Source organism: Condylura cristata, unplaced genomic scaffold (genome assembly GCF_000260355.1).
Source record: "Condylura cristata isolate star-nosed mole 26May11 unplaced genomic scaffold, ConCri1.0 scaffold00034, whole genome shotgun sequence".
NCBI classification, from domain to species: Eukaryota; Metazoa; Chordata; class Mammalia; order Eulipotyphla; family Talpidae; genus Condylura; species Condylura cristata.
The window spans coordinates 4,419,171-4,430,275 of record NW_004567135.1 but is presented as its reverse complement, the minus strand read 5'-3'; the positions used below and the strand labels follow the sequence as shown (position 1 = coordinate 4,430,275).

Below are 11,105 nucleotides of genomic sequence, written 5' to 3'. Positions count from 1 at the left end.
CTCTGGTGAATCCTCTCACCCTCCGCATCTTTGGCCTGGACCCCAGTTCTGTGTGCAAACATAAATAAAGCTTTTAAAAACAACAATACAAGACTTGGCAGCACAGGAGCTTAGCGTGGTGCCTCATGCTGAGTCCGGCCCCTCAGCCGGGGGCGCCCGCCAGGCCACACACCAGCTCGTCTGCGGAGCCCAGATCCAGGCCATCTACCTTATCAGACTTGAAGTACGGGGTGACACGGCCCCTCATTCCTGGAGGCTTTCAAAGACAGTGTCCCCGATGAGCTAGGCCTGGGGGCTGGAACTCAGGGGAGCGGAGAAAGTACTTCGCACATTTCCAAAGTCAGCAGAAGATAGGATGAGGCAGTCGGAGAATGGAAGAACTTGAGGAAGGGATGGTATTAAGGAAGCGGGGTTCAGAGGCCCCAGAGGGGCCCCAGTTTAGGAAGTAGAGAGGGGACCAGGAGCAGAAGTCACTGCACCCCGCAGAGATGGCGTCCCTGGTGCAGCACAACAGTATCGAGTTTGATCAGCCTCCTCCAGCCTCCAAACACATGTTGCACCCCTGCCCGGGGACTCAGCCCTCAGTGCCGCGCCGCCCACCTGGAGGAGACAGACGCCGACCAGAACGCAGGGCACATCCTCCAGCCCCCCTCCGCCCCTCCGGAACTGGACAGCGAGGGGCCGGCTGCCATCTCCGCCATCTGTGCACAGCACAGCCACCCGCCCAGGCAGGCGGCCTCCCCGGCCTCCTCTCCTCTCTGGGAAATGGCACCTAGGAGTCTTCTGAGCGGCGACGGGGAGGCAGAAACAGAGCCCAGGGCCCCCGCTTCTGCTGCACCCCATCACCTTCCGCCCCAAGGTAGCGCAGACCGGCTGATGGGCTGATGGCCGCTGCACTGGAGGCCTGTGCCAGCACCCTAGGTTCTCCGAGTCAGGTGTCCGCCCCTCCTGGGCCTGGACGCCTGGGTCCCCCGGAGAGGAGGGGGGACATTGCATCTCCTACTTGGGAAGCAATTATCGGAGGAGCTGTCAGCTCAGCACAGCTCTCTCCTTGCTAATCGGATTTCACCAGAGCCTGGGGCTGGGGGGGGCTGAGTAATTTGGCTTGATGCAGTGGTGGGAGATGTCGGGGCCAGGAGATAGGACAATCTGTCTGAGTAGTGTTAAAGTTGTCCAGAGCAGTTATCCTGAGGGAGCCACACAGACATCAGACAGACAGACAGTCGAGGACCCTGGAGCCAGCCCCGGGGTCCTCCGGCAGGATGGAAGGAGCCTCTTCCAGGGCGGCGGGAGCTGAATTAAACAACGGAGGAGTCAGGTGAGTCTGGGAGGGGAGCCGAGCGGAACCGAGAACCCCTGCTCCCAGGCTCCCCTCTACTGCCTCCTGCTCCGGCAACCCTCAGCAGAGCAGGGACTGACCCAGGAGGGAGAGTCTCCCCGGCCTGCCCCTGCCCTGCCCTGCCCCATGACGCGTCGCCTGCCCCATGCCGACTCTCCCTGGTCTCTGGCTCCTGCCCTCCCTCCCTCCAAACCTCCCCACGCCTCGCCCCTCTAGACCTGCAGAATCATAACTAGGATGATTGCAGGGCCTCCCTGGCGGCCGAGAGAGGTGAATCTCAGCGCTGTCACCACTGCGGCCTGAGTTCGATCCCCAGCCAGGGAGTGACCCCCAGGGTGCAGCAGACCCCTCCTGTCTCCCCGCTGCTCCCCTCAGCAGTGTACTTCGTTGATCTGCCTGTTCTGCTCCCCGCTCTGTCTCTGGGGAATCCTCTCACCCCTGCACCTCTGGCCTCTGCTCCTTCTAGGTAAAAAAGAAAAAAAAAAGATAACAATGATTAACCTTGACCGCATGGCGCTCTGTGCCACACGCCACCCTCAGCACCCCTCAGCCTCTTCATCTAGCCTCAGCCTGGCGCTAAGCGGGACGCCCTTGCTGTGTGTCCTCCCTCACGAGGACACCGCTGTGAGGTTTTTGCTTCCTGACCAGCCCTGGCACGTGTTTCGTGTACGAAACATGTCTGTAGGCTGAATCGACGATCGTACAGATTCGCTACTCCCAGGTAGCCTCCAGGGGACAGCCGCGTCCTGGGCTCGGCGCCCCCAGCCCTCCACCTGTCCCGCTGTCCCCTCACCCTGTCAGCTTGACCCCGCCCTGCCTGCAAACTCCAGGCCACACTGCAGCACCCACTCCCCACCCTGTCCTGCCACTGCCACAGCCATCTGGCCCCTGGTGCCCCCGGCATTCCTCCCCACACCCCGGTCCACCGGCGACGCCCGGCCTCCTCCGACTGGGACGCACTCCCTGGGGCTCCTTTGCTTGTTCTCCCTGAAGGCCCCTGTCACTAACGGTTTGGTGCTTCATTTGTGGCTCTAACACCTGATGACCTGCGAGGCTGTTTTGAGAAGTCAGTGCAGCACCTCTCCTGAAGCTGCAAATTTTTGTTCCTCTCATTCAGAGATGCTCTTTTGGTGAGTTGAAAGAAGCCCAGAAGTTTCCAGGGAACTTGGAGCGAGGGGTGTGGCACTTACCAGCAGTGTGACCTGAGGGAGGTCGCGACCTCTCTGACCTTGAGCTGACCATCCTTCACCTGGAAGAGAGTATGACAGTGCCCATTTCACGGGACACGTGCGTCCTCCTGCCTGTCAGGGTCTGTCTCCAGCGCTCTGGAGAGCTGTCTGTCTCCGCCTGTCTCCCCGCCTCACTGCGGAGCCTCCTCTGCATCCCTGACCCCTGTTGGCTCCCCAGGGGTCCCACTCTGGCTCCTGCCGTCACTCAGGCACACATCAGTGCCGAGGGGAGGAGGAGGCTCACCTGGAGCAGCCCCACTGGGCTCCCTTACCCCCTTAACAAGTGAGACCTTGAGTTCTCCCTCTGAAAATATTAATAATAAAGAAACAAGGCAGTGGGCATGGAACTGGATGCAAATTGGCCCCAATTCTCAGTTGGAGAAAGAGAATGCCTGCGCTGTGGACCTGGAGAAATCCTGCGCTCGTTTGCATGTCATTTGCATTATATTTACATGTGATCAATTTCATGTTCAAACGCACAATCCTTCCCCCCCAGTTCTTCTCCCCCAGGGTCCCCTCGACTCTGCCCCCTCCTTCCCCCAGCCCCTACCATCAGCCTCCCCATCCTTTCGCCTCTTCCTGCCAGGGTCCCCAATGCCCCTGTCCCCCACCGGCACAAACCCTCTTGCCCGATAGCAGAACAGATTCCTGGGGCCTTACCCCTTGGCTCAGGAGGGGCATCCCTGCCTGCCCCTCCCGCCCTCGAGCCAAGCAGCCGCAGCAGACAGCGAGCGAGCCTCTCAGCAAATCCCAGCCCCATTCAGCCTGGTGATTAATGGCGCTGCCCTCCCCATGAACCTGCCTTTAATACTGAGGAAGTTATGAAACCGCTATACATCAGCAGCTCCGGCCGCTGCCCCCGCCCGCCTCCTCCTCTCCTCCACCCCCACCCTCCAGCGCCCTCTTCAAAATCTCATTTGGGCTCCTGCCGCCTGGGCCCACCCTTCCTCTGGCCTTTGCTGGGGGAGGGGGCATCTGCCCCAGCTGCTGTCCTGGTGAGGAACCACATCCATTTTCCCTTCCTCTCTTCCCCCTGCTCCGCCCTTTCTCCCTCCCCGCCCCCCATGACTGCATCTCTGGACCCATTTAGAATTGCTGACATTTTATCTGCATTACATACATCACTCCGTCCCCAGCAGCCATCGCTCATGGACTGGGGGGCGGGGGGCGGGGGCAGGGTGGTCCTGAGCTTGGGAAGAAGGGAAGCAACATGGAGGTGGGGAGAGAGCATCGCCTCACACCCTTTCCCCCCTCACCCTCTCGCCAGCCTGCTGGGAGGGTGTGCAGGAGAAGCCTTAGGGTGGGTGATAGCACAGTGGCCTGTCTTCTCGCCCAAGTCCCTGCTCCCTCACAGCATCCAAAGGTCTCTCCTTGGACTGCACAGACAAGGGAAGGTCAGGCTGCCCACCCACGTCCTCCCCTCATGGGGCTCCTCCAGACTATGAAGATGGCTGTTTGATTTCCTTTAGTTGACCTGTTCTGCTGTGTCCCACAGTGCGCTTTCGGGAAGTCCTTCTGCCGGTCTAACCAGTGTGCCTCATGCTGCAAGCATTATTTTCTTCTTGCCTTGTCCTTAGCAGATTGAGAAGCACTAGGGCCTCACACATGAATTAACTCTTTGTCCCAATGCCTGTGTAATCACAAATACAGACACCCACCTACTCCCCTGCATCTCATACACATGTCAGGAAGTGGGGACAGGGGCGCCCCGGAAAGGGAGCCATCAATACCCAAATTCCGGAGGAGGAAAGGCAAGAACCTGTCCAAGGCCAGGAGGCAGGAAGCCGGGCTTGTCCGGTCCCGCAGGCCGCTTCTCTCCTCAAAGAGACACGAGGCGGAAGGGCACCGGAGAGGTCCGGGCGACAGACAGACGGGAGACAACAAAGGGACAAACAAACAGAGCCAGACAGACAAAGGGACGGTCAGCCGGGGACAGGCAGACGGGCGGGAGGCAGTGCGGAGGCAGGCGCTGGCCACAGCGGCTGCGGGACACATGAGAAGGCCTCCCCCGTCTGCCTGTCAGTCAGGGTCTCTCTCTGGGGTGCGTCTCTCGTGCTCTGGGGGCGCCTTGCTCACTGTGTTGGCATCTGTCCCTTTGCCTAGAATCTCTGTTCTCCGGGGCCCCCACCCTGCCCCCGCGCTTCCCTGCCTGGGGCCTGTCCCAGGGCGCCTTGTCTCATTGGGACCGGGCCTGCCCCGAGCACGGGGAGTGCAGGGGCGTCCTTGGGGGTGCAGCCCCCGGCCCGCAGGGGGACTAGAGCAATGGCGGACTGTGTCCCGCGCCTGCCCCGGCTCGGCCAATGAGGCCCGAGGAGCCCCGCGGACACACAGGACCCGCTGCTGCCTCGCCCCCCAGGAGCCCTCAGCCCTGCACAGCTAATTTACATGCAGTGTGCGCTGCTGGCCTCTCCCGGCTCCTGGTCATCACGGCCCTGACCCTCCAGCTCCAGGCTCACTCCGGCGCTGTCTGCCCTCCCCAGGCACCCACCAGGCAGGTTGGGGCCGTGAGAGCGGGGCTCACACGCTGGCAGCCTGGGCACCCACCAGGCAGGTTGCTGGCAGCCTGGGACTTCGTCACGCACCTCCTGCCAACGTGAGCCTCACCCCTGCGCCAGCGCTGCTGTGCCCACAGCGGCCCGAGGCCCAGGCCACACGTGACCGTCCCCGTGTGACCTCCACCGTCCTGCCTCTGACCTCCGCCCCGCCTTTCTCCCAGCCTCCCTCACCCCCTCCAGCTCAGCACAGCCACCACTTGCAGCCCTACTAAGCGCCCCCCTCCAGCTCCCAAGTCACTCAGCCCAGTGTGATCATGGTAAACCCCCAGTTCTCAATGCTGCAGGGCGCCTCGAGGGACCACACTGCCTGACTCACCTGCCTGCAGGTAGTAATGCGTCCCTGACCCCATTTCAGAGACGAGGCAGCTGAGACCGGGTCTCAGCTAAGTAAATGGGAAAGAAGCGAGGTCCCGGCACCCTCTTCCCCGGGGCCCCTCTTCGGCCTTGTCCTCGTCATTCACTTGGCACAGAGCAACCCCTGCTCCGGGCCCTTCCTGTCTGGCCTGTGAGCTCATCATTAGAAACTGTCTTAACTGCGAAAGGTCCGCGGCCCCAGGCATACAGAACCCCGGCAGTTCCCTGAACGCCCCTGCCCTTTCTTAACAAGCTCTCTTCGCCCGCCGGGGCGGCCCCTCCGCCAGGACCGGCCCCCCGCCATGAACCAGGAAACTCCAGCTCATCCGGGAAACCCACCTCAGCGCTCACCTCCTCCAGGAAGCTTTCCCTGATTTCCCCCGTGACGCCCCTGGCCTCTCTCCCCAGCCCTGAGTCCTTCAAGGGTGCGCGGGCGGCCCCATGTCCCCTGTCCCCAGGGCACATACTGTTCAATGGAACCGGAGTCCTAGGCCCCTTTCCCTCCTCACCTCAGGCCCATGGATCAGAAGTACCGACCTGTCACAGAGACCAGGAAAGTGGGGCAAGGCAGAAGAGGGCAGAGCTCGGGGTTTGGCCACACGCACGTCTTGGTGTTTAAAGTCTCTTTCACCTAATTTCATGCCGAGTGAGCGAAGGCAGGGGAGTGCCAGAACAAAAGGAACAGAGCGACCGGGAGGAAGAAGAAGAAACAGGAGGAAAGCAGATGGGGTGAGTGGCAGGAGGGAGAGGAGTCAGAGAGGGGTCTCGAGGGGAGTGGGGGGAAGCGAAAGGGGGACCCCAGACTTCTGAGCCTCAAACAAGGCCTCCCCATCATTCCTGACCCCACTACCTGCTGTGGAGGGGGCACCCCTCCCCTTCTCCGAGAGCCAGTGAGGGGAGCAGAGCGTGGAGGCTCTGGCTGTGCGGGGCGCCCGAGGCCTCCTCAGCAAGCCCCGGGCTCCGGCCTGCCTCGGTGAGGTGGCGCCCAGGGACCCCGGGCTGACGGCCAGAAGAGCACCTGCAAGCTGCACGCCCCCGAAGGTCCAGGGGCAGAGGCAGGGGGGCCTGCACACCCTCTGAGGGCACAGAGGGTGGACGCTGCGTCCTGTGTGGACGCAGCCTCGCCTGGCCAGTTAGTGATGCTCAACAGAAGAACCCGAAAACGTAGTCAAGTGGCGCAGAGAAACTGCTCTGCCATCCACCCTTCCCTCTGCTGGGATCTCCAGGGGGGGCGAGTGGTTCTGGGGTTTCCCTCTGAAGGGTAACCCCAGTATCCAGAGCCAAGATAGCGGCAGCATCTGAGCCTCTGAGGCTTGGAGATGGACAGTGGCCAGGGAGGGTCCCCAGCCGTCCGCAGCCCCTAGCCGTGGAAGTCCAGGCAGGGGCTCTACTCGCCCCCGCCCCCAGAACTGCAGCCTGGGCCGGCTGGGCAGGCCACTCGCGAGTCCGGCCTCCCGCGGGTGCCAGCGGCTCGGCCCGCTGTGGGAGCGGCCAGACCACAGCGCTGGGGCAGGGGCCGGACCTGGCGTCAAACCCTGAACGCCACCCGGCTTCCTTTCTCCCCCAGTAGCGGCAGAGACGGCCGTTAGACAGGGGTAAGGACTTGCTGGCTGACACAGGAGAGACCTCGGACTGGGGGCGGATGGCAAGACCCCCGCCCCCCGCGGGACCCCGCCTTCCAGAAGCTGTGGGCTGCTTCCCCCGGCCCTCTCTGCAGAGGGCAGGGAAACCGGGTCCCGGAGCCCCCTTGTGGCCTGGCCCGGCACGACAGGCAGCTCCGCCTCCCCTACAGGGGTGCGGGTGGGGGACAACGTGGGGGGGAGAGGGAGGGAGGCACACCCCCAGGAGAGAGGCCCAATCTGCCCCCCCAGCCCATCACACCTGCCAGCGGCCCCCAGAAACAGGTGGTGCCCACACTGGGACACCCAGCCCCCACACAGACCCTCCCCCACGCAGCCCCACGGGACCCCTGCGAAGACACAGCCACACACAGAGAGGGGGTCCCCGGGACTCTCGGCCACCCCAGCCTGAGAAGGTGAGGGACGGGCCGGGTGGACGGTCAGAGCACAGGCACCCGAGCGGGGACAGCGAGCAGGCAGGGGACAGGGCACCCCGCGGCTCCTGCTGCATTCGAGGACCTCAGGGGTGCACTGAAACCAGCCCCTGCCAGTGCCCATGAGTCACGCTCATGGGGGCCAGTGTAAGGAGAGGGGCGAGCGCAAGGGGGGACCTCCGGGGTCCCCCTTCCCGGACCCGCCCTCCTTCAGGACGCTCTGCAGGCTCCCTGGAAGTTCTTGGGCATCTGCCCTCCTTTCCTGGCGGCCAGTGGCTCTCCCTGAGGTCACTCTTGCTGTTCCCATGTCTTCGGAGCCAGGGCCTGAAACCTGATGAGGAAGGAAGGAGAAAACTGGGCGCGGATGGGGGGCTGGGGGGCAGGCAGGACAGGGCTGCAGAAGGGGGGCTGGTGGTGCCCCCCCACCCTCCAGGAAGGAGCAGGGAATGGGCGCCCTTGGAGGGAGAGGAGAGTTCTCTGAGCTAAGACGGGGACCAGAGGGGAGCGGGGTGAGGGCAGGTGTCTTCACGTGAAAAGGAGCAAAACAACACGGAGAAAGCGGAGGAAAAGCCACAGGCCGGGGCGGCCAGCAGTGGGAGCCACACTGGGCTCTGCTGTCCCCCCGCCCCCCAGACCGGCCCCTCGGCCTGGGTCTCAGTGCGTGTCGCCCCGGGCCTGGCTCTGTGGGCAGCCCCAGCAGCAGCTTGCTCCCCACAGCGGCGCAGGAGGGCAGGTGGGTCTGGGCCGGGGCAGGCGGATCCCCAGGCCCTCCCCTCCCCTGGTGGCCCCCAGAACCAGACCAGGCTTGGGGCACAAGGAGAGGCCCGACCCCACGGGCCTAGCTCCCAGGGCTGGACTTCACCCGCCCCGGGGTGCTCCGAATCAGCCCAAGGCTGCTGCTCAGCTCCTCCGGCTGCCATTTTTCAGGGGCGACGAGGCGGGAGAGCAATGCAGCCTGCCCGGGGGCCGTGCCACATGCCCCAGCAGCCAGGGCTTCTCCCTGCCCTGCGCCCCCCAGCCCGGCCCCAGGGAAGCGCCTCCTGCTGCGGCCTGGCCCCGATCTCTGGCGTCTTTGGTCACAGGACCTGAGAGACAGGCGCTGGCACTATGGCACTAGAGAGGGGCGCAATGGCCGCTGTCAGGCCCCTCCCAGGGGGACAGGGCCTCCCTTGGCCCCCAGCGGGGGGTGAAGGCCAAGGGAGCAGCTTGGCCCTGCCCTCCCTCGGGTCCCTCCTCGGCCCCTGGCCCCTCGGCGGGGTCTGGAGAGCAGCGGGGCCCAGCGGTGCAGGCCTTCCTCTGTGAGCAGCTTCTGGTCCTCGGGCTAACACAGGGTCCACAGACCCCCCAAGAGGCCAGGCAGTGTGGGTGGCAGGAGGAGGAAAGTGCAGTGCCTGCTCCGTGGCCCCACCCCCACCCCAAGGCCAGGTGAGGGTGTGGATGCAGGGGTGAGGTTCTGGGAGCCAGCAGCCCCAGGGGACCCACTGTCTACTCTGGGTTCCCCCAGACAAGCGGGTTCCCCCTCTGCCAGCCCCAGGGGCTCCCTGCTGGAGCGCACATCACAGGAAGATGGAGGGAGCTGGAGGAAGGGCTCGCAGACACCCACACACTCACACGCGCCAGGAGCTGCCCGTGCAAACTGGCCAGTGGCCACTCAGAGCCAGCCCTGGGCTGGGCGCTCACAGGGTGGGGCCGTGCGCGGAGCCAGCGGAGGAGGGACAGAGATGGGGTGACGTGTCAGGGCATGGGGGCAGAGGCTAGAGGCCAGGAGAGGCAGGAGTGAGAGGAGGGCAAGCTGCTGCCTCAGTTTCCCCTTTGACACTATTGTTCGCGATGAGGACTACCCTGCAGCCTCTCGGGGAGGCTCTGCCCTCCCGTGGCCTAGCAGTGTGTCCTAGAGCCCTCCGCACAATGGTGCAGGGGTTCAGTCTCAGCACTGTGGAGCTGTCCGCAGCCCCTGCAGCACGAGTTCGATCCTCGGCCAGGGAGGGACCCCCAGGGCGCAGCAGACCCTCCTGCCTCCCCTCAGCAGTGCGTTTCAGTGCATTCACCTGTTCTGCTCCCCACTCTGTCTCTAGTGAATTCTCCTACCCACACATTAGCCCTGTACCCCAGTTCTTGTGTGCATAAATAAATCTTAAAAAAGAAAGAAAGAAAAGAAACGCAAAGAGACTGAACTGAGGGCCAGGTTGCCTGGGAGCATCTCCTGCTGCAGAGGGGCCTGAGGCCCAGAGAGCCCACTGTGCCAGGACAGGGGGACCCCTCGACCTGATGCTTGGTGCCTCCGGAGGGCCGCACCCCAGCACCATCGCTGCTGCTAGGGAGCTTACAGAAGTGTGCCCTCCGGCCGGGCCCCCGACCTGCTGGGCCAGAGGCTGACTTGAACAAGCTCTCCACAGAGCGCCGGGGAGAGCACTGCTCCAGCAGGTACCAGGGCGCGGGGTTCACCTGGAGTTGCGTGGACCTGAGCCAGGGCCCCGGTCCTCTGCACCCGAGTGGGCCTCCCTCCCCGGCCTCTAAGCGGTGGTGAAGCCGGCCAGCGCCTCTGCCCAGCTCGGAGCCAGGGCTCAGGGGACGCACCTGCCCGTCACAGCCAGGGTGGCCTGGCCGGCGGGTTCCGCCACGGAGAACTCTGTGGGCGCGGCGGGGTCCTTGGAGGTGGCCCCGGGCCAGCCGTGCGCTGTTCCCCAGCAGGGACGCTTGCTGGTCCTCCCCTGGAAGGCCGCGGAAGGATGAAGTTGCTGCCGCAGGCGAGCCAGGCAGAGCCACCGCGGGTGTTCTACGGTGCAGTTATCCAGGGAGCGCGCGTCTCCGGGACCCAGACTCTGAGAAGGAAGCAAATCCCTTCGTCCAGCTAGGCCAGCAGGAAGCGGCTGGGGTAGAGCAGGTGGGAGAGCGGGGAGAGGACCCTGGGGGCAGCTGCGGTCACCGGTCATCGCGCCCGAGGAGGTGCGTGTTCGAAGCCCGAGGCCCCGCTGGGAGGGGAACAGGGTGCCCGCGGTCACCAGCCAGCGCTGCGAGCAGGCTGAACCGTGCCAGGGAGTCGCTGTGCAGGCCTGAGCGAGCCCCCTGGGCTCAGCGCCTCGTGTGCAGAGGGGTCGGGTCATGGAACAGCCCCTCCGGCCGTGATTCGCCGATTGGGGTTCCGGAAGGTCTAAGGCCTTCCTGCCCGGTGCATGTCACAACTTGGGTAACCACGGGCAAGATGACCCCTCCCCGACTCAGCTTCGCACGCAGAGGCACGGGGGCAGAAGGGAGCCGCTTTTCTTCTCCCGGTGCCCTCGCGGGCCGGGCCCTCAGCCTGCCCGCCAGGTGAGCTGGGCACGCCCCTGCGCCGCGCAGGCTAGGCGTCTGCTGCCCCCTGCTGGCAGCGGGAGGAATGGTGAGTGGCCGCAGAGCCGCGGGCGGGGGCGGCGGGAGGCGGCGGCCGCGGAGCAGAAGCCCCGCCTCGGAGCCTGCCTGCCCGCCCGCTCCCCCACCACGACCCAGGTAGAGGTGGTGAGAAGCAGTGAGAAGAGCGCCCATCGCTTGATGTGGGTCCTTCTGCAGGCGAGAGAAAGGGAAGTCAGTGGATGCAT

General features: G+C 64.5%; 1 protein-coding gene across 1 annotated transcript in view; it reads right to left on the bottom strand.

The window, feature by feature from the left end:
* Window positions 1-10,463, bottom strand: part of SMUG1 (single-strand-selective monofunctional uracil-DNA glycosylase 1) — a 21,588-nt gene extending 11,125 nt beyond the window's left edge. Inside the window, exon 1 of the mRNA XM_012732298.1 lies at window positions 10,108-10,463. Within this exon, the coding sequence (XP_012587752.1) occupies window positions 10,108-10,463 (356 nt within the window). The remainder of the gene's footprint in view (window positions 1-10,107) is intronic.
* Window positions 10,464-11,105: the final 642 nt, after the last annotated feature.